The sequence below is a fragment of the Pavona decussata genome, unplaced genomic scaffold, assembly GCF_977016875.1.
Source record: "Pavona decussata unplaced genomic scaffold, jaPavDecu1.1 SCAFFOLD_87, whole genome shotgun sequence".
NCBI lineage: Eukaryota > Metazoa > Cnidaria > Anthozoa > Scleractinia > Agariciidae > Pavona > Pavona decussata.
The window spans coordinates 1,930,847-1,954,000 of NW_028145504.1; the positions used below are offsets into that span (position 1 = coordinate 1,930,847).

The 23,154-nt window shown below is 37.9% G+C and overlaps 2 protein-coding genes across 4 annotated transcripts in view; both read right to left on the reverse strand.

Moving 5' to 3' along the window:
* The window catches only part of LOC146474718 (short transient receptor potential channel 5-like), an 89,255-nt gene that overhangs the window by 50,769 nt on the left and 15,332 nt on the right, over positions 1 to 23,154 (reverse strand). The window lies entirely within an intron of this gene.
* On the reverse strand, positions 872 to 10,904 carry LOC146474719 (uncharacterized). Of its 3 annotated transcripts, XR_014866054.1 has the most exons (6): positions 10,713 to 10,904; positions 9,288 to 9,434; positions 7,190 to 7,298; positions 6,091 to 6,206; positions 3,430 to 3,739; positions 875 to 3,317 (listed from the first exon to the last, which is right to left on the reverse strand). XR_014866054.1 is itself a non-coding variant. In XM_085116492.1 (5 exons), exons 1-5 carry the CDS (start codon positions 10,854 to 10,856, stop codon positions 3,799 to 3,801), a joined length of 558 nt encoding a protein of 185 aa, XP_084972618.1. In that variant the 5' UTR covers positions 10,857 to 10,904; the 3' UTR covers positions 872 to 3,798. The 3 variants fall into 3 exon arrangements, 2 of the variants coding, with proteins under 2 accessions (XP_084972618.1, XP_084972617.1); XM_085116492.1 differs by having other exon boundaries at positions 872 to 3,840; XM_085116491.1 differs by having other exon boundaries at positions 874 to 3,739.

Consider the following 23,154-nt stretch of genomic DNA (forward strand, 5'->3'; position numbering starts at 1 on the left):
AAATACTGTCTGATGAGTGCGTGAGCACGAAACTCGGAGTAACAGAGAATTTTGTCTCTTCGTTATCTCCTCTTATTCAAAGCTCTACACCTAAAAAGTGTATTGAGCACTGTTTAACGGCTTTAGCCACTTTATTACAATTAATGAAGAAATTATTATTATTTTTATAAAAAGGCCTGCGCTCTTCTGCTATTAGGGACTTTAAGAAACCACAACGGCAACGCCAACGAAAACGTTGCTTGAAAATAGAAGTTCGCATTACTTGTACTACTTCGCGATTATTCCAATTCGTTCAACTTGTACAATGTGGCCGAACTACCCAGTAACAGAACAGCTGGAAACGGCGTTCAAGTTGAGACAGAGATTAAAAAAATTACCGTCATGTGCTCACGTTCGCCACAAAACTTTGAATTTGGTTATTTCACGTTCTCGTTTGGCCGAGAAAGGTGGAAAAATGTACGAAAATTTATAACGCACGTGCAGGGCCTTTGTTTTTCTCATTAAAAATCCTATTGTTTTGTGACGTTCTGGTTGCCGTCGCCGTAGTAGCTTCTTAAACTCCCTAGTGTTAAGGGCAAACCGCAAGTAAGCTTATGACAATTAAAACATAAATAGGACCGTAACAAACTGAATTGACACATTACTCTGCTTTAAAATATAACTTCTACCAAAGCGAGCAGTCTTTTATCGCTGATGAAAAACGATGAATACATAGATAGTTGATGAGTTTAAACTAGTACATACAAATTTAATTCCGTCATAACTAATATTGGCTGCCCGTCGTTTGAAAGTGCCATTTGGACCAGCTCTGTTGTGCTGGATGGCAGTCCCAAGCCTGGTTTTAAACATCGTGTTGCTTTCCTAGCGAGCTTAAATCATAATTTATCTAAATTTTTCATTGTAATCCATCTTGTGGCAGATTTATTCGTACAAGGCAAGAGAAATGACCATAAACGACCCCAAATGGTTAAATATTTTTTTATTACCACTTCAGAAAAAGTTTACATTCAAAAGACCAGTTCTAATCAAGGAAATTCATTTTTACTGAGGTGGTAGAGAAAATATTGCACACTGTTAAACTCTGAACTTAACACAGGAAATTTTGATGTGGTCATTTCGCACGCACCTTTGAATGGGATTCCACATCAGCTGTGTAAAATACCGGCGATTTTCGCTGCGAATTTATGGTGATTTCATGGCGATTTAAATAAATCTTACAAGCCGAGTTCGAGGTCCGTACTGTAAGGGACGGACCGAATTTTTCCCCTTGAATTATGGCCCAAGCGCGAAGCGCGCGGGCCATAAATGAACGGGGGAAAACGAGGATCCGTATACTACAGTGCGGACCGAGAAACGAGGTTAGTAAGATATTTATTATATCTCTGAGGTTAATCGGGCACGCGGGAAAGGAAACTAGTTGAAGTTTAGCGAGCCGCACAGTGAAATACGGCCCGCAAAATTGGCCAATCACACCGCGCGTACTAACTGAGAGAAATAACAGATAAAATTATCCAACGTTGTGCTGTGGTGAGAGCGAGCCCATGTGATCTTGACAAAAAAGAACCTATGCAAAGTTCACTTAGGGTTTCTATAAAGCAGCTTTTATGCTGACACGCCATGAAATGCTAAAAAAGGCATCAAAAATCGCCGTTATGAAGATCCCTTCGAGGTGGTAATTCTGGTTTGAACCGTAAATGTTACAACACTCTAGATCTCGATTAGCATAAAATAATTATAAACCTCAAATTGTATGTTTAAAACACGCTTAGTTATACTACACAAGTACTCATAAACAGTGCATGTATGTACTGGGAAGTACGGTATAAAATACTTTAAAAATCATGAACGAATGTTTGGTTTCATCAACAGAATTGAAGGTAACTTGCCCACTGATCATACAGAGATTCGAGTGATCAAATTACCGTATCCACGCTATTGATAAAATCAAATATTCGTTTTTTACTCCTCCACCAACGCAATCACCACAGTTTCTTTTGACTTTAAACTCTTATGTACCCTTGCAAATCATCAGGTATTAGGGACACAATGCTTATTCAGTAGCCACACACACACTTGATTATAGCAGAATACTTTGGAAATCTCAGTTCAGATTGTAAGCTTCATACGAAACACAAACATGCACTCTCTGTTCCTTCATTATCACTCTGCATCTATAAACACAACTCCCCATTGGCAAATCAGATCCAAATTGATCATACCACTGGACTCAGTAGTACACATGTTGAATGCCACAATTTTGGGCTTAAACACGCATAAAATAATGAGGAATATATATCCGTCTTTGTAAAAGGAGGCAAGAAAAATATATTGCCGGAATAGGACGTCACGGCTGGCTGTGAACAAACACAGGAGAAAAAATCACGAAATCCGAACCAGCCGACATCATACGGCCACGTGGCTTAATTGCAAGTTTCAAATATTATCTAGCAACTGCAAGAATTACAACGGATTGGTTCTAATTCCTTACTCAAGAGGCCATTGTCGTTAAATTAAAATGATATGGCTTTTATTTCCTTGTACTGCAAAAACTCAACTCAGTTATTTTCCCGTTTCCTTTTGAGGGGATCGTTACAGCAAGGCGGGCAGTAAGGTTGGAAGTATGATACCTTCTTGTTTCAAAAAATGATGTTTTTCCCAAAGCAAACTGGCTTTTAAACAACTTTAAAAGTCCTGAACATTTCATTAAATGGCTAGACCTGTGTCAGAAAGAAGAAAGAATGACAAAGTTCTTTGGCGATATAAACGACAAGTCAGCCTAAGTGACTTTGTAAAACGCATGCTTCAAATCAAACGTTTCTTATACCAACGTTACTTGAAACGTTGTTTGTATAGAGCAAACCACTGAGCGCAAAGCTGACAAAAACAGAATCAACGAGACTAGTGTTTACAAGAACTCTTTAACGCTTCGGTGCTTTGTCTAGTCCCTACAACGAAAAAGAAAGTTCCATTTGATTTGACCCTGGCGTTAAAGGGAGATGAAACAAGCCAAAAGCTAGGGGCTCCCAACGGTACGGTTCACTTCGGTGGATATCTGTTCTGAAGGTTTTAATCGCCTCTGAAATTCGGATTTAGCTGCAAAGAAAAACCTACAGTTTTATTCGGGAAACTGTCATCTCAAAATTTAAACTACAGTAAAAACCCGTAAGAAAGTAAGAAGTAAGAACCTGTTAGGCTAAAATTACTAATTTAGACACCTGTTAAGTCTTAAATCTAAATCAGGTTCTTATTCTATAAAATTGATTTTTAAGACATTTATAAGAAAACAAAATAAGTTCTCAGGCATAGGAAAGGGCCAACTTTTATAAAAGATCTCTTTGTTTTGATGCTAATAAAGAAGACATATTTACAGTCCACACATTATGGCACCACTATACACATTAGACAGTACTACTAGATTCTTCCAGCCACCATACTTTTTTGTTATCAAAAAAATAAGAAGCTGTTTAACAACTTATATAGATTACATTTCTGTTAAGCACCATTTACATAAGTACCTGTTGAGGTTAACTTGGAAAGATAGATGTTCTTACTCGTGGGTTTTTACTGTATTTCACTTATAGTTAATCGTTGGGCGGCCATGAAGAGCTAAGTAAGCTATTCAAATCCTCGTAGTTTCCTCATTTATCTTCTGAGGCTCATTAGCTGCACCCAGATTATCATCGTTTTTGGCTTCCATATTCCTCTGTTCCTTAATGGCCCTCTTTGCTTTATCAGGAGGCTAATGAATAAACCAAACCACGAGTTGCTAGGTATGTTCAATCAGACTACGTTCCTTCTTCAGTGAAAACCGCTTAAAGGGGGCGCTTGGAAATATACCCTCTGGGAAATGTATCAACGAGGACTATTTTGTATTTTGACGTAACTATACACCGTACTCACAAATGGATACGAGAAAAAAAACTGGCACTAGGCATCAAAAACGAGGTGTTTTATAGCTACAACTATTGCTAAAAATAATAATTATAAAGCGCATCATCCATAAAATGTTTTAATGCGCTTTACAGTGTAAAATGGGTCGAAGGGTTTCCCAAATAAAAGCAAATATAGGAAGAGAGACTTGTGGTACGCCGAATGACCAAAGGAAGAGCGTTCCATTATTCAGGGAAAGCAAACATCCAAGACACTTTGATCGTCAGTACTGCGTTAGTTGTAGCGAGACAACTTGGTAACTGAAATGAAGTCTGACTGGTAGGCAGGTGCTAAATCATGTAAAGTTATTAAGAGTATTTTAAAATCAACCCGCATTCTGATGGACAGGATAAACAATTTTTTAATGTTGAACAACAAACTTAATTTCCTGCAAGTGCAAGCTCACAGAAAGACTACCTAGCGGATAAGCTCTTTATAGCATGTTTTTCATATCTCCGTTCTTTTCCAAACCCTCGCCGTGAGAGAGCTCTAGTTTTTCTTGGTTTGTTTCTTGTAGCAATCTCATGCAAAGTACACATTCACGGAACAAATCGGTTATATTTTTGTTTCTGAAGGATTCAACCTTCGAGCGCAATGGCTAGCGAAAGTACGAATAGATGCAGATACTACAAAGGTTTTTTTGGTATGCTTTTCAGAAAAGGAAAGCAAGATAGGTCGTGAAGGAAACAACATAAATCTACAAAGGGATACATTTCCAACGAGGGTTGCGTAATCAACCACGTATCGGACGTTCCGAGCACAAGAGAGACCGCCGCCATTTGTCTAAACCGCTATAATACTTACGGAAACATAAACAAAAACGACAAAAAGAAACAAAGAATGAGGAGAGAAACGAGTGGAGGAATCGTTTAAGAAGGAGCAGCAGAAGTGAACAAAGACTTAAGTTTTTCGATTCGTCTATATTGTAGAACAGTAAACATTAAGTAGAGGACGCGATTCCCTCAAAATTCATAATTTGCTAAATAAATGAAACCATTAAAATTCAACTGTTAGTATAAGCTCGAAAGGAAAAACTCTTGCCTGAATGAGTAACTGTGTAATTCGTACAAGAGTGACTAAAGAATACCGCATTGTGACTGAGAAATACTGAGTAGAAGTTTAATGTCAATTCGTTTGAAATCATTGAAGGTTTGCCTAGAAAATTTGTCGGAAGATGATTGTATTTCACTTTGCGCTGGGCTCCTAAACTTGCCATTCCTGGTAGTGCAGTTTCAATATACCTAAATTAAAACTTACATTCCTGAATTTCCTTGCAGTATCGTTTTCTTAAGATTGACACCTTACTTCCGGTAGTTACTCGTGACTTTGGTAACTACCACATTTTCAATGACATGCATGAATCTTGGTTTGCAATGCATCATATTTTATATTTTGAGGAAGATCACCTAAAATCCACCAAAACATTCAAGTCTTGGCTCAAATCTTGCTTCCTTTTTAACTATTCTTCCAGTGGTTTCTTCTCGATCTCCTTTTGTTTTCGTTTTTTTTAGGCATTAGAACTGTTCACACTAATAGGAGTGAGCTTTTATGCTCGGAGTACTGTAAGCAATAGTCACCACACAACCCTCGTTGGAACTGCGTCTTTTTGTAGATTCATTTTCTTTCCTTCGAGACCTGTTTTACTTCTCTTTCCAAAAAATACACCCAAGAAACCTTTGTAGTACATGTCAGAGTGAAATCTTTCCAACAACCTTTCGTATTCTCTGTAGGTTTGACGCAAAAAATCTAACTGATTTGTTCCCCTGAGTGTCCACTTCTCATTTGAGATTGCTACAAGAAGCAAACCAATAAATAATAAACACTCGTCCGGGATAAATGATCAGAAAATCTCGCTATTTAGAAACTCTGCACTTACCCGCTGATTACTCTCTCTATAAGCTTACACTTGCTGGATTTTGTTTTTATCCTTAAAAGCCTCGTTTTCATGCCTAGTACCAGTTTTTTACGAGCGTGTCCGCCATTTGTGAATACGGTGTATTGGCCAAAAATGACAATGCTTCTTTTCTTCATAATAAACTGTTACGATAATACCAAGAGAAAGCGCATTTCAAGTAAATGCTTAGTCTTCATCGGATCACAACGCCAAAACGTGATAAAGTCATCTTTATTCATGAGATGAAACTATAAGACAAAACTGACCTCATTGGACTCATTTCCACTGCCGCCTCTTGGGATTTGCTCCAATTTCATTATCCTGCTGTCTATTCCTTTGAGTAACTTGATCATTTTTGGAAGATTGTCCAATTTTTCATCAGCTGAAATATATAAAACATAAAGTAACGCTTCTCGTAAGAGTTATGGTGAAGAACAATAAGCCGCGGCAATGACAGCCATTTTTCTCCGTGGTGAGCCAATGTGTTAAAAGCTCCAAGTGAGCTTTTTCATTGGGTAAGACAATATGTTGGCGCGAAATTCAAATGGTTTTAAGAAAATTTTTTATGTTGGAACCCGAGCGATTCGCTGAACTTCGCATCTTGCATTTATATTCTAATGAGAATAAATAAATCTTGTAATTCGTTACTCACAACGCGCAGCTCGCAAATTAAAATAGTGGTAGAAAAATTAATGCGTAACACGCCGGGTCATTATAAACATGCATGTGAACATGGAGAAACTGGAGTATTTTCATAACCCATTTATTGTATAGACTGTCACATTATTTTAGTAAGCTCACTTTCTCCTTCATTGCACAGCAGATTTCGTTAACGCCACTTCATTTCCGTAGCTAGTCCAGCACACTTTCTCTTTCTTTTATATAAGAATCATTTTTAATAAGAACTTTGAGGCTGAAATCGATCCAGATTTTAGGAATATGCTAAGAACGTATCCAATCTGAGACTAAGAGATGAAGCATTTTTATGCAGTTCTGCACCTGCGTTTGCATCGAGCTAAAAGCACGTAGTAAAAACAAGAACGTATGTCAAAGCAATTTGGTATGATCAGCGCACAGTGGTCTTTTTTGGGTTTCCTGGTCACATTCTTATCAATTTTCGGAAATTCTGTATCAAGTAACTCAAATTCTTATTTTTATTTATTATCATTTTTTTGCCATAGTACATACATTACAAAATACAAGAACATGCTAAGAACGTTTCAGGCTCAAACGTGGAATAGGAACATTTCACAACATTTCCTCAACCACAAAATTAGACATTCTTATAAGAAACAAAGAGTATGATGAAAATATTTTCTCTGTTTTTTTCAAATTAGACTATTTTACGACTTATTTTAGTATCACCTGATAACGAAAAAACTCCCTGGTATTTGTCTTTGTAGCGATCGGTGGTCGTGGGAATAAATTCTTCTCTAAAGTATTTGTCGTATTTCTTTTTCCGATCCTCAAAATTCTAGAAATTAGAAAGAATAAAATATTTATCAATTCATTAGATGACAAGGAAGAAATGTCATGTAGGTGATATTAATGTTAAAATATTGAATTACAACTTTACATATCAATAAACCTACAAAATGATTGGAGTAAATGCTAAGTTATTTCCATAATAGAGTTTACATAAGGTAACATAGCCACGTGACCGATAAAGGTGTAGTAGTATGATTATGATATCATAAATGTCCTCTCTCCTCCGCAGAAACTCAAAGGTTTTCTGCGTGGGAGAATCCGCTGAGAAAAGTGATTGCAGGCGTAAAGATGCAGCTTTTGTGCCTGCACTCACTTCGTTTATCGGGTATACATAACACCCCATCGAAACTCTGCAGAGGGGAGAAAGAAATGTCTATGAACACGCCAATTTTCATTTTAACAAACTGGCCATTTAACAATTATTCCATGAGCGCGCGTTGGATATGAGATGGTAAATAGCCAACGAGGCGCGAAGCGCCGAGTTGGCTATAACTAATCTCATATCCAACATGCGCGAATGGAATAATTCTTTTATTAAATTCTCTACGTTTGGACACTGCTGTTGAAGTTTACTGAATTTTTATATATTTTAAGAAAAAATTTCTTTCAAATTTAAACGAGCGGATGTTGAGACAACCTCCGACCAAAGCGCGCGAAACCTAATGATCACATGACACGCGAAGCGCTTTGCAAACGGAGTTTGATGAAAAATCGAAAGCGAAGAAAATCGGACACAGTCGGACGTCTAAAATTCAATAAACGTTTAAATGTACGAATTATAACCTTTTTGAGACTAGCATTCAAGTGCTTTTGAAGTTCCAGCTCATTGAGAAGCGTAATAGTTGTGCACATTTGAGCAAATGTTCTGCTGTGTGGTGCCGAGCGAAGGAAGAGATCAGGGCAAGGACGGTTTTTTTCATGCTGAACTGAATTCCTCGCGGACGATTTAAAACACTTCAGGCAAGTCCAAGTGTTCGAGGTACAACCTCACTGAGAAAAGCATTCAGTGCAAGTTTTTAAACTTCAAGCTTATTTGAGAAGCGTATTAAAGAGCTGTGCACATTTGTGCAAATGTTTTGCTGAGTGGTGCCCAGCGACGGAAACGAACATTATGACCACCGCTCGTACAGATTTTATAGATGAACCATCTGAAGTCCTCGTTAACTCGTAAAACATGAAGGCAGGCATGAAGCTCTTCCTGAGAAATTTCTTCGATTGGCTTTAACCTCTTACCGCCAGGATTTGCAAGCCATCCTGAAATTTTTGAAGGTAACCGGTTGTTATTGTTGTTGTTATGTGATCTAAAAAATCGTAAAATCTTGCAATTTTGAAGATTTTAAAGAAAACTTCAGAGATACGTACCATTAAATAGTGCGATACCGAACTTTGTGGCTTTTATTGTTGTTATATTGAGATGGCATTGTTTGGTATTTCTTTCTTTTCCTTTTTTTTTTTTTTTTCTACATTTTTCCGAAGAAACTTTTGCTTCCCGCCGAAAAAAAAATTAAGCTCAGCGACACCTGGCGCTTTCGTTTTCCATATAAGATCAAACTACGGTGTATGAGCTGATAACCGAGATTTAGTGAACCAATCAGAACGCTAGAAATGCAATATCCGATGCTGATAATTTAATAATTCAGTATAGTCCACGCTATTCCCTTGTTGCTCTTTTGACTGTTTCCAATTGATAAAGGCCTGTTGGCACAGTGAAAGAAGAGGTATTTTAAGACATAGTCGTGGGACTAATGGCGCAATCACAATACGTTTGACATACTAGGTATGAAACTAGGCAAGTAGAATAACATCAATCGTAATTGATAAAGTTGATAAAATTTGCTTAGTTGCAATAGACTTTCGGATGGTCTTTATTATGCCGGGTTACAATACTGTTTCTAATCGTTCATATCATTATCATTACCATAATGCCTCAAACGTCAAAAGTAAATCAATATTCTACACAAGAAATAGTAAATACCTGTTTTCGGGTATCTTTGTTCAAACGGAAGTAGATTCGTAAGATCGGATAAGTTAGCAGGTTGTATGGTATAACTATCGCATGCCTGCGTGCATACTGCTCTTCCAACACCGCCAGCCCAAATTTCCACTCCACTTCCCAGTTAGTCTAATGAATCACCAAGCAAAGGAAAATAATATTCAGTAAATTCAGTGAAGGCCAATAACTGTGTTTAGAAGGACCACCGCGACGAAAAGAAAGAACCGGGTGAAGCTAATGTGAACATTTTTTATCTCGGTGGTTATTTTAATACTAAGTTGGTGTTCAGATTTAATTTGAGCCATTACCTGTACCAAAACAAGACAACAAAAAAGTCATAGTTCCCAAACTGCGCAAATCATCTTGATCTTTAGCCGTGTAAGTCTCGTCTCAGCTGTAACAGCTACCATGTAAGAATATGCTAGTGCTCTCGACTGTTGACTAGCGATATGCGTTACCTTTGCCTCAATGCAGAGAAGAAGGATTAGACATAAAAAAAACAAGGAATGCAATTTTTTTAAAATTTTGCCATTGCCTTTAAAACAAACCACATGTGTTCACATTCATTTTAACCCTATCCAGAACAGGCTTTCTAAGGGAAGCGGGTCTTCTGTGGCAGGGAAGAACAATGGCAGTGGCGGAGATTAGTAATTCGAAATGTACTAAAATAAATTTCTTCAGTTGTTTCCTTTGAGGTCCACAACATAAGCTGATTAGGTCAAGATGGCAGCCCTCGTGTACTTCTTATTTTTTTTTTTTTTCCAAAAACGTAAAAAACCACTAAAATTAACAAAAAGTAAATAAAGGAATACCAACCAAATTTATCATCATTGGTGTCTCTCACTTACGGGTTTTGAGTATCTCCGGACAGATTCTGCCAACTTCCCCCCGGGTTTGAATAGGGTTACGAAACTCGGCCGAAAGTAATTTGTCCTTTTTGGTGCCTTTAAATGAGACGCTATCAGCATCCGAATTAGTTTCGGCATTTGGTTAACATAGCCTGAAAACGTGAAACAAAGCCCATGACAAGATCTAGCCTTAAACTATACAGGCTAGTTTTGTATGAGGCGATGACAATATTGACGAAACGTTCGCTTTTTATATCGGAGCAAAGATGAAAGTTAATTACCTTAAGATATTTACCTTAACGCAAAAGCAGAGATTATTATCTTAAAGTGAAGAGCTATTTGCTTGCTTTCCCAATGGCTTTTATGACTTTTGTTCTTATGGGCTATTTTCCCAGTAAAGTAGATTTTTTTTTAAGAAATTCTCAAGGATGATTTTTGTGTGTATCTCTAATATACAGCTATCAAGTGCATACTTACTTCACTATCCAGTAAACACACTCTTATACATGTTCACCGCTAGCTTAAGGTTTAATTTCAATCAAAAGAAATGGTTCTTTACCCTGTATTTTTCGTAGGTACTTGTTAATAAAGCCACCAAGATGTTAACCAGCATGATCACCGACAAAATCAAAAAAATCAAGTACAGGACTGCAACAATTTCCGAAGTCAAAGTGGTATGCGATTCTAAATCTGTCGAATCCATGATTCCGAATACAGACCAGACCAGCTGTCTAGCCGCCTTATAGAGACTGAAAAAAGAAAAGAAAAAAGAGGAATTTCGGTGATTATGTAATCAACATGTCAGTCATTATATACCACTTATTAACCGAGAGTGAGGTCATTACTGAGAAATCTCAGACCGAGGCGTTGATGTATTCGCGAGGTCAATACCTCAAGGCCGAGGTCTGAGATTTCCCTGTAATGACCGAACGTACGAGGTTAATAAGTTATTTATTATATGGCCTTTTGAGCGGGCTTGAAAAGAATACAATAAAAACATCAGAAGTAATTTTCCACATCCGCTTGCGCGCGCAAGAGGTCATTCGAGGTCGTGTTCACTGAACCGAAACGAACCTGGCGACGCGATCAAAACCACAAGACACAGTTTCTTTCACAATGGGACAATTTTTGTCTTTATCGCGTCAAGATCTAGGGCAAATTTAACCACTTAAATTTCAAAAAAACACACTGACCTGTGTTTACAAGTGTTTGACCCTTAAAAATTGTAAAAGCTATAGCAAAGATTGGCCCGGTTTGTGATTGAATTTTGAACACGTGGGGAGAACTTGCAGTGATTTCAGTGACACTCGCGATGACTATTAATCTTCGTCTTCGCTCTCAATAACATAACGGAATCAGACAGAGATCTACAGTCCCGTCAAAGTACTTGGCTCGTATTCCTCGCCATTGGTTTTCCTTACGTCTTTAAAGAACTTTCCCAGGAGGTGGTCAAGTTCTTTCGGTGGTAAGTCTAAAATCTGAACATTTGTCTTGTTTATCTCGCCAAGAAAACGGTAAAAACACTTCATATCACTTGACGTTTTTTTTTCACAGTGTTTTCACTTTTCTGTTCTTGAACAAACTTTTGTATCTCCTCTTGACTGTTACCGAAATTTTCGTCTTCGTGAGTGCTAACTTTGCTCATGTTGTTTTGCTCACTTTTGCCCTGTTCTTCGTCTTTTGGAAAATAAAACTCGCTCTCGCTATGGCTCTCTTCGTCGCTCATACTAAAGAAGTATCTGTATGCTAGTTTTTCATTCAGTTATTGAAAATATAGTTGTACTTTGTCTATATTTTTTGTTGGTTTCGCCCACGCGCTCGTAGCTTTTACTCACAACTCAAAAGAGCCGTCGAGCCGAGAAAAATTTTCATAATGCCCGGTCATTACAAGAAAATCTTGCCTGCTCAGCAGCCAATCAGAGCGCACGTACCATTGTAGCCATATAATAAGGTTATGTCAATCATGAGCGCACCGAAGCTTGCGATTATAAATTATAATGTTTGGGTAAAGGAGAAAGAAGTGCCAAAATTTTGAAGAAATTCAAGACTTTTCGAGATAAGCTCTTCATCAACGGAAGTCAAGTGTGATTTCGTTGAAAATACGCGCGACGAGAACAGAGTTTGAAATTCGGGGACGCATGCACGAGCGAGTGGAACTCACTAAAATATAACGAAAGTCGAACTTGAGTCCACGCGGTTACCAGTTCAAAAATGACACGCATTTCATGATGCTTGTGTTGTAGGATCCCGCCGTAGAGCGTGTTAGTAAATTATGTTTGTAGACGTTCCCGATCTGAGAGCAATAGCATAAGGGCATTGCCTAATCTAGCTCATGAATATCAACGCACTTCCACCAATAGCGAGCGCCATTACTCCGTTTCAGAGCATTGTTTTGAGTGCGTTTTCAATAGTTCAATATAACGCAAAAGAAAATATTACCACATATACCTACCACAAGAATGCCCCCTGAGAGCAAAACCTATATAAAGAAGTAAAGGAAAAAATCAATTATTTTGCAAGTTAAGATAAGAAGTCGTCAACTACAAGTCATCTTGAATCACCAGAAATACATCCCTATTACCGATCCTAAGTATACACCTCGTTTCAACTACGACAACATCACTTTAATGGCAACGCAGCGTGGTTGTCCTGGTGGTATAGTGGTTATCACACCCGACTAGTATGCAGGGGGACGTGGGTTCAAATCCCACTCAGAGCGAATTTTCTATCAAACATTTATTCAAAAATATGATTATTTGGTTCTCTCATATATACAGTAATTATTAATTGAAAATAGCCTGTATCCTTTCTGGATCCTCCATTGTAACCTACTAAGTTGGCCTTGTGTCGTGCATCATTAACTTGATCCTTAGATGGGTTGCAAATGGAGTTATAGGCTTCCACTACCCCACCTTGAAAGAAAAATTCCCCGGGAGGCCCACATCCCCAAACCACGTTAATCACACCTTCGATTACTGCGTTGCCAGCGTGGTCGTCCTGGTGGTGCAGTGGTTATCACACCCGACTAGTATGCGGGGGGAAGTGGGTTCAAATCCCACTCAGGGCGAATTTTCTTTCAAACATATATATATATGAAGATCAGTATAAAGGTAACTTACGGTGTGTATCCTGCCACAATTTCCTCTGCTTTATTGTTGCTTGAAATTAGAAATGACATTTCGGCCGAGAAAATCTTTGCCAAGGCCACCGAGAATGCAGCGACCACGAAAGCAAACTGCACAAGAATAGTTATCAAATCAACACACATTTTAAATAATGCTAGCTGCAGTGGACCAAAGACAGAACTCAGTTCCAAGAGACTGGAAAATCGAAGAATCAGAAACATGGTGTTGAAGCCGTAGAAGTAATTAAGGATCTCCAGTAAACGATTGTTGAATGGATCCCCGCCGCGAATGATAACGGTAACACGGAGGATGATGATGATGATATAAATAAACATGGTTAACAGATCAACCCAGTTCCACATATCTCTGCAAATGATAATCATTATTATTATTATTATTATTATTATTATTATTATTATTATTATTATTATTATTATTATTATTATTATTATTATCATTGGTCGGCGGGGTCGTGTAGTGGTAGTGGTAGTGGTGGTAGTGTTAGTAGTGGTGGTGGTAGTGCTGGTAGTGGTAGTGGTAGTGGTGGTAGTGCTAGTAGTGGTGGTGGTGGTGGTGGTGGTAGTGGTGGTAGTGGTGGTGGTGGTAGTGCTAGTAGTGGTAGTGGTGGTAGTGGTAGTGGTGGTAGTGGTAGTGGTGGTAGTGCTAGTAGTGGTGGTGGTAGTGGTAGTGGTGGTAGTGGTAGTGGTGGTAGTGCTAGTAGTGGTAGTGGTGGTAGTGCTAGTAGTGGTAGTGGCGGTAGTGGTAGTAGTGGTAGTGATGGCGGTAGTGGTGGTGGTGGTAGTAGTAGTGGTAGTGGTAGTGGTAGTAGTGGTGGTGGTAGTAGTAGTATCTATGTGTTAATCAGTCACTGCTTGGGCAGCAAGTCATTTGCAGAACATCGGGCCACCACCTGTGACCTAGGATGGACCTTCTGGACCTTGTGTTCTTTCCTTTACTTACTGTCATTAATATTACGTGTCCAGAACTTGTCTCAGGATTCTGGCTTTCCTCGTTTTCACAAAATTTGAAAATACGCGTGAAAATTAGTCCTTAATTCTATTTGGCCTCATGCAATTACATTTACGAACAGAATCGAACTAATTGAATCGATTTCGTTCTATTATCTTCGACTAAGTTCGGTAATCGAACACACCCACAACAGGTTACCGGTGGATTATTTTCGAATACAGAACCAATCGCAAACTCGATCGAACAATTGGGTTCGATTAAGTTTGAATAATATTTCACTCGGTTTTGTTCGATTGGCGAGGTTGTGCATAAGTTGTTTTATCGGGTTACAAACACTGCCTTTTTTAATTTACTCTTACATGAAAGGAAATGGTGAATTAACTTAATAATTATAGAAGCCTCCCAAAATTGTTTGGGATGAAAGTATGTTCACTAATCTATCCAATCCAGGCTCGAGTTGTTCAAAGCCCGATTAAGCTAATCCTGGGTTAACGTGAACTTTGATTCGAGTATATTTACTAATCTGTAAGGATTCCTCCAAAAGATTTTTGTCCCTCAGTTTTGCCTTAGACGTTTCTCTACCATTATACTAGAATGAGCCTTTAAAATAATCATAAATGAGCGATTTGAAAACCTCGGTTAACTTTTAATCGTGGATTAGCGTTAATCGCCTTTCGAACAACCTGGCCCAGGGGATAAGTTTTGCTCCTAGTGGACAGTGCCAGAGAATAAGGAGTTTCGTTCTGGAAATTGTACAACACTGCTGTTCTTAGTTTAAGTTACCTAAAATAGATTTTTTTCCGGATTTCAGGTGCGGAAGATCCCCACTGATCGTACTCACTTAGCATCACTCCCATGAAGAAAATAAATACCAGATATTCCTCGATGATTGGCAAAACAGAGGAACCCAGAATGCATATCCGGCAGTGGAGGGCAATGAAGACCATCTTCATAAATTCATTCTTTATGAAGATCACCAAAGGAGTGTTGATGTAATTAAAGTACGTTTCTGTGGAATGGAAAAAATACGGCAGTTACAATCATATCAGCAAGGTGGATTCATTACGTGGAGCCATGTCATGGGAGGTGTTAGTCAGCTAAATGCAAGATTGTGTTCTATGGAGTGTCAAACAGCGAGCCCGACTTAAGTCCATGCCGTCATAGTTTTGCATGATAATTATGATTATTAAAAACTGGATCACTGAATAATGCAACACCAAGGATTTCATTGGCTTAACGGCCATGTTATACGAGAAATAGCGATCATTAAATTGTCTTAAAGTGTCTTATACTATAGCCAACTCGGCACTACGCGCCTCGTTGGCTATCTATATAATCTCATATTCAACGTGCGCTCGTTGAATAGTTAATGATGCTGATGATGCTGATGATGATGATGATGATGATGATGATGATGATGATGATGATGATGAGGATGTTGATGATGATGATGATGATGATGATGATGATGATGGTGAGTAGTAGTAGTAGTAGTAGTAGTAGTAGTAGTAGTAGTAGTAGTAGTAGTAGTAGTAGTAGTAGTAGTAGTAGTAGTAGTGGTAGTAGTGGTAGTAGTAGTAGTAGTAGTAGTAGTAGTAGTAGTAGTAGTAGTAGTAGTAGTAGTAGTAGTAGTAGTAGTAGTAGTAGTAGTAGTAGTAGTATTGCGGAGAGAGTCTACCTAGGATCGCAATGCGGATACCGAACCAACAGGTCCACCATTGATTTGTGTTCTCCCTCGGACAGTTACCGGAGAAACGCAGAAAACAACGACAGCCACTCTTCATAGCCTTCATAGACCTCACGAAAGCTTTCAACCTGGTTAGCAAGGACGGTCTTTTCAAGATTCTCCTCAAGATCGGATGTCCACCCGGACTCCTTGGCATCATCAGATCCTTCCATGAGAAAATGAAGGGCACTGTGGTTTTTGATGGCTCAACATCAGACCCTTTCGAAATCTGAAGTGGAGTGAAGCAGGGCTTTGTCCTTGCGCCGACCTTGTTCGGGATCTTCTTCGCTATCCTGCTGCCTGCGTGGCTTCCCCTTTGTCGACGATGCAGCTGTAACCGCCGACTCAGCGAAAGACCTTCAGCAGCTCATGAACCGTTTCAGCGAGGCCTGCAAAGACTATGGACTGACCATCAGCCTGACGAAAACACAGGTTTTGGGTCAGGATGTGGACTCACCTCCCAGCATTACAATCTCTGACCATGTACTGGAGGTTGTCGACGGCTTTTACCTTCGACGATCTCCGACTCTCTTTCCCTCGACTCCGAGCTAAACAAACCCATCGGCAAGGCAGCTACCACTTTTTCCTGACTGACAAAGAAAGTATGGTCGAACAAAATGCTGACGGAACATACATTGATCCAGGTCTGCAGAGCTTGCGTCGAGAGTACGCTGCTGTATGGCAGCGAGTCCTAAACTCTTCGCCCCCGACAGGAGAGGAAGCTGAACGTCTTCCACTTGGGGTGTCTTCGACGCATCCTCAACATCATCTGGCAGGATAAAGTATCAAACGACACAATTCTGGAGCGGGCTGGAACTCCCAGCATGTATACTCTGCTGAAACAGAGACGCCTGCGCTGGCTTGGTGCGTCCCACAGGCAGACCAGAGCTGCGTGACAAAAATGTCTGCAAAAGGGATCTGAAGGCCTTCGAATTTGACCTCAATAGATGGAAAGCCTTGGCCTCTGATCGCTCGGCATGGAGGCCTTTCCCAGTTTGAAGAGACACTTGCCCTACAGACTGAGGCAAAGAGGCAAAGAAGAACAGACTGCATCTGCTTCCAGTGTGGAAGAGACTGCCACTCTCGAATCGGCCTCTCCAACCACACCAGACGCTGTCCTAGAGCCCACCATTCAGAGTGCAACACCATAGACTTCCGAGACTGAATGGTGCAAATCAATATTATTATTATTATTATTATTATTATTATTATTATTATTATTATTATTATTATTACAAATTCTGGTGGAAGTTTCACTAGAATTTGTCACAGGGTCTCCTCTGAGGCAACCATGTTTTGAATGTGTTTTTTTTGGCAAAAGTTAATCAAAATCAAACTTATGTGGAAAAGTCAACATTCTCATACCGAAAATGTCTTTCGACCTGTCTATGCTTTCAGAACTCTTCCTTGATTGCTCTTTTGCGCCACCTCCATCTTCAGTAGTGTCCTCTGGAGTTTTTAGCGTGTGATCTTTGTCCTGAGATTTCATCTGATTGCGAGGTTCTTTCTGGTCTCTATAAAAAGCGCATCCAACCAATGGAAGCAGAAGAGGGGTTAACATTGTCTCCAGCACAATAAATAACAACCAGCCAAGAATGTGTAGTACTCCAGCCGACCTAAAAGGCGATCCCCTTTGCCACCTCATCTTCACTCTTTTGAACAAAAATGGATGGGATACAAACTGCAAGAAAATAGAAAAGGTTTTTTGATTGCAAAGTTTTTGCTCGTTGACTGTTAAAAATTTGGACCTCTCTACTAACAAGATTATTTTAGACGCTTAAATTTTGTTACTGAAACTGTTGGCTTTGGATTAATGTTATTTAAGCCTACACTTGGTTTAAAATTCATCTTGTTCTCTAACCAGTCTGGGGCAAAAAAACTTTTTTCAATTCACTCTTCCCTTCGTAATTCCTTTGAACCCAGAAAAATGTTTGAAAAAAATGTGTGATGTTTCTCAAAAATTGTCAATAAGTAATGCTCATGCAATAATCGGGGTCATAAAGAAACATTTACTCTATCAAGAGAAAGTGGTCACATGAAGACAACGATTAGTAGATGGGTGGCCTCGAGCATCATGTTTCAATTCTTAGTTGTCTAGTACACATATGAAATTAAAGCAAAGGGGGAGGCACTGATTCTGGCTGTTGGCGAAAGTGCAATAGTTACGTACCTTCTTTTGACCATAAATAATTGCCTTTTTCGTCACTTCACTGAACAAAGATCCATAACGATCACCATCACCATCCTCGTCCCTGATGTTGGCTTCTTCTTTTGTGTGCACTTGATCCAGCAACTCCACAGCAAAATTCGCGACCTTCTCAGCATGGTTTTGCAAGAACTCGGTGTTTTCAGTGGTTTTTTCGGCCAACTCCTCAAGCTTCTTGCTTACCTGGTTATAGAAGATTTATTCCATCAAATAAGAAATCATTCGCGCGTAATAACCTTAAGAATCTTACGCTTAATTTTAACAGTTAGTAATTTTGTAATGTAGTTTACTTTTTAGTTTTTTTTTGTTGTTGTTTTGTTTGTTCGTTTGTATATTTTTAAGTTTGTTTGGTTTTACTTTTGTGAAAGCGATTTAATGCTTATCGCTTCAGGCTTCGCAGCCTATTCTATGGTTCGTCCCACGTCCCTGCTACCAATACTACTAATAATAAAAATAGTAATAATAGACTTCCTTTCACCCCATTTAGAAAAATAGTAAATAACACATAAATACTATTCCGTTACGACTACGCTACAATGCTTTTAGCTCACTCCAGCCACGAACAAAAATAGTTTACGTCTATCAACTGTCTGAACGTTTCTTCCAGATCCTTGGTATATGTTTTTAAATCTAGCAGGCAACCGCGCCCACTTCATTCTCAGTCTATTCAGATTACTCTACTGTCTTAACGTGTTTCCAGCACTTGTAAGCTTAAAAACTTTGATATTACCACTTACCAGCTCTGTGATTCCCATTTTTACTTTCGAATTGTAATCAGCATGTCATGACGCAACATTTAGCAAAGTTTAAAAGAACTGTGGAAAGGATTTCCAACCCACCTTACATTTTTTATCATTTAATCATTTAACGTTTGCAAAACTTTTTGTCTTGACATGCTAATTATTATCCGAAAGTAAAAAGTGGGGAGCACCGAGCTCGCTTTTGAATTAGATTCGTCTAAAACAAATTTAAGGTTGTTAACAGCTTACATTGTTGCTATGGTAACTTATTAAGTCAAACCAATGACCATAACTTTTTTGCCAATGTTTAGGCATTTATTTGTTACCACTATTGGGGTATCCACTAATAAAGTGTTGTAGTAATGATCGATTAAATTATAACTACAAGGAAGTGTTGGAAACCGTTGTGAGCCACATTAATTGTCCATCAGCAGAAGTATTCTACAGGTTCTTTAGCTGTCGAGCTGCATAGCCAATCAGATTGCAGCATTTTTCGAAAAAAGTAGAAGATTAGAAGAAATACATTCCCTCCGTTGAAATAATTACACATTAAGAAAGTTGTTCATTCTTTAAAAATACAAATTGATTATATTGGTAAGAGAGAGTTGATCTTTACCCGGTAAAAACGTAAAAGCAAGATTTGAAGCCGGGACCCAGTACGAAAGTCGAGGCCAGCGACCTAACCACTAGGCCACGCTGCCTCCTCCTATAACAGCTTTTGACACCTCCAATAATTTTTGGACGCTTACCTTAAAGATTCTTTCAATATAATCTTCATGTTCGTTTTCGGGGAGTTCGCAAAGGTTTTGAGCTGTGATGGTTTCTTGAATCTTTTGAACAGTCCAAGGTCTTTCTTCATCCATTTTAAGAAACTCAGGTATAGTATATGCTTAAAAATATAAAATGTATTTAAAAAAAAGAGTAAAATGCATCTAAAAGGTTACTTCAAGTGACCACAAGGACGGGCTTTGCTTAAATTATACCCAAGTAACTTTTTAAGACCGTTCTATTTTAGATAATTGGAGACCAATTTCTTTGTTAAATACAGACGTCAAGATTCTGTCTAAATTTTTAGCATTCCGTATCGAGAAAATCTTACTGCTGTGATTAATTCTTTTGAAAATGGAGGCTTAAGAGTGTTAGACTTTGAAAATTTTGAGAGATCTCTTCGATTATCATGGCTTAAGAGGTTGTATGGTGGTGAGGCCGCTGATTGGAAGTGTTATTTGGAACATCTGTTAAAACCATACGGGGGTGTCTTTCTTTTCCATTGTGATTATGATTCTAAAGATTATCATTTTTTATAACAATTTTTACGCAGAGTTGGTTCGGTTTTGGGCAGATTTTAGGAATGCTTTTTCTGAGAAGGATAGTAGAGGTTCAATTATTTGGAACAATAAAGACGTTAGAATAGATTGACAACCGGTTTTTTACAAAAGAGTTTTTGAGAAAAATGTGATTTCACTTCGGCAACTAGGTTTATCTCAGAGTAATTTAGATTCCCTAGATACTATTACAAACGTTACGAGTTTAAAATGTAATTTTCTCCAGTGGGCTAGTCTAAGAGGATGTCAACAATCTTGAAAAGTTGAGTTTCTATCACAACAATACTTCCTTTGATGTTACTGAAGCTACAAGCAAACATTACTATAACTTGCTTATTCAAATAAAAGCTACCTTACCAAATGGTGCAAAGAGGTTACCTGATAAATTAACTTTTACTGGAGAGGACTTATCTGAGATTTATCTTCTGCCAATTAATGTCTGTATGGAAACGTATCTGCGAGATTTTTAATATAAGGTACTCAATTATATAAATTTCACGAATATTCTGCCAAAGATACTAGTGGATTAATTGACTAAAGATAAAAGTGGATTCCGATGTCTGCTTATTTTTCAACTTTTCAAGAGAAGATTTAAAACACCTGTTATTTGTTTGCCCTGCATCACTAGGTTATGAAAGAAGACAAATATTCATGTCAGTATTATTGAACTACTGTATTTTAGTAGGAAAATCACTAATTTCTAACTGCAGGAGAAATAATACAAAACCTACCATTTCCTCCTTTAAGGTCTTATTAGCTACGAAATATCGAGTAGTGTAGCCAAAGCTTTTGTGGTACAAAGTATGTTCCAGGCTTTGTAAAGGAGAAAGTTGTAAGTATATGTATGTAGTGCGTGTGTGTGTGTGTGTGTCGCAAGTTTCCACAATATTCTCTTTTCTTTTTGTTGTTGTTGTTGTTGTTGTCGTTTTGTTGTTGTTTAATGTCAATTTTTAATAAAGACGGGAAAATTAATAAATAAAAAATAAATAAAATAAAATAAAAACTTTCTGTGTTTTGTAGGATTTGAAAACATGCACTATGATGTTTGGTTAGTCTATAGTTAACAAGTTCACAGTTATCGACCTTGGTATATTCAAGATCTTCCTTTGCTTCCAACTTTATCACTACTTCTATCATTATTCCTGAAGTTTTTTTTTTTTTTTCAATATACCTTTATTTCAAACACATACAACATTTAAAGCCTAAAACGTACAATACTGACAACACTTTACAATCCTCTTTATTAAGTATTACAGTGTAAGAAGAAGAGGAGCTTTCAAAATATATATATCTTAAAAAATATTTTCAATTTTATATTTATATTTTATTTTTTTGATAAAGTCCGGGAGCAATAGAGGTGGCGAGTCATTCTGAAGCTTTTTTTATAAATATAATAACGTAGGAAGAGGAGGGTATAATTTAATTTCTTTGTTGGATCACTTGACACAGAGGAAACACCAAAAAGAAAATCTTCAGTGTTTAAATTAAAATTACAATTATTTTCTACATTAAACCATTGTAACACATCCTTAGTAAAAGACTTTGTACATTGGCACTCTGAAAAGGTGTGGTATATAGAGTCTGGTTCTCCGCAGTATATGCAATTACTATCTGATTTAATATTAAATCTAAAGAGCTCCTTTTTAGTCTCGACAATTCTGTGAATGAATTTGAAGTTAAATTCTCTTAATCTATTTTCTCTACACGTCTTTGGAACCAATTTAAATATCTTTTTCCAGTTTGTTTTCTCCATCGGAATAGTTTTATTCCACCGCTTTGGCCCTGTTTGTTCATCATTATATTTCCTATCAATAGTTAGCCAGTAAAATTCTTTGCATTTAGCTTTTAGTAGATTAATAGTTACATTTTCATCTAAGCGAAACGATTCTGAATCCTCGATGTTAATGGTTTCAGAGTTGAATTCTTGTATTTTGGCTTCTGTCAGAAGGTGACTTGGAATAGCCGAAACAACTTGGTAATAGTGAAGAAAGGTGGTCTTTTGTAACGAATATTTTTACTGGAAAACAGGAAATGATAGAATTTGTCCATGGTCATCCAAAAGATCTCTAATTGTTCTAATACCTTTCTTATACCATTCCGTCCATTCCGTTCCTATTATTAAATAAGATTGTATTCCTTCCTTGTTGGCACCCGTAAAGGTTCTTCAGCTCACAGAAATACAACAAAATATCCTTATAAAAAGAGGGTATGTCTTCAAAGTCATTTACGCGATAATTACATGATAAGAGAAAAAGAAGGCCTCAATATTTCTTAAAAAGATGATCAGGAATAGATTTCCAACTGGGATCGTGATTATTCTGTATAAGTCTCGGAATCCATGCTAATCGTAACGCTTTAATCATTGTTTCTATATTCGTCATACGTAGGCTACCTTTGTCATAATCCTGATAAAGTCCTTCCCTGTTGATTTTGTCCTGAAGTTGATTAAAATTACGCATAGTCCTCTCTTTAGACTAATTATTAAAATACTTCCATTCTGCCTACAGTGCAATAAAACCTGATTATCAAGAACAACAAATGAAGCGTGTAACATAAGCATTAAAGTAAGTCGATGTAGAAAATAAAAGCCAAGTAAGACCAGTACCCTAGTCAAATGCATGTTTAAGCAATGGCACGCTCCAATCATTACTGGAAACCTCTGTTAACGTTAGTGAGATAAGTCAACGGGCAATACACTGACGTTAAATTTGTCACATACTTCCAAATCATGTGCATCATACCTTTATCACCTGGTTCTACGTATGTTCTTTTTTTGCCTGTTGGAAATACAACAGCGAATACTATGGTTGGTTCAAATTGAAAAATGCTCCGAAAAGAAAAAAAGAAGGGACATCTGATAGAGGCTTTTTATAATAGCTTACCGTCAATGAATGTTTGATTTTATCAATA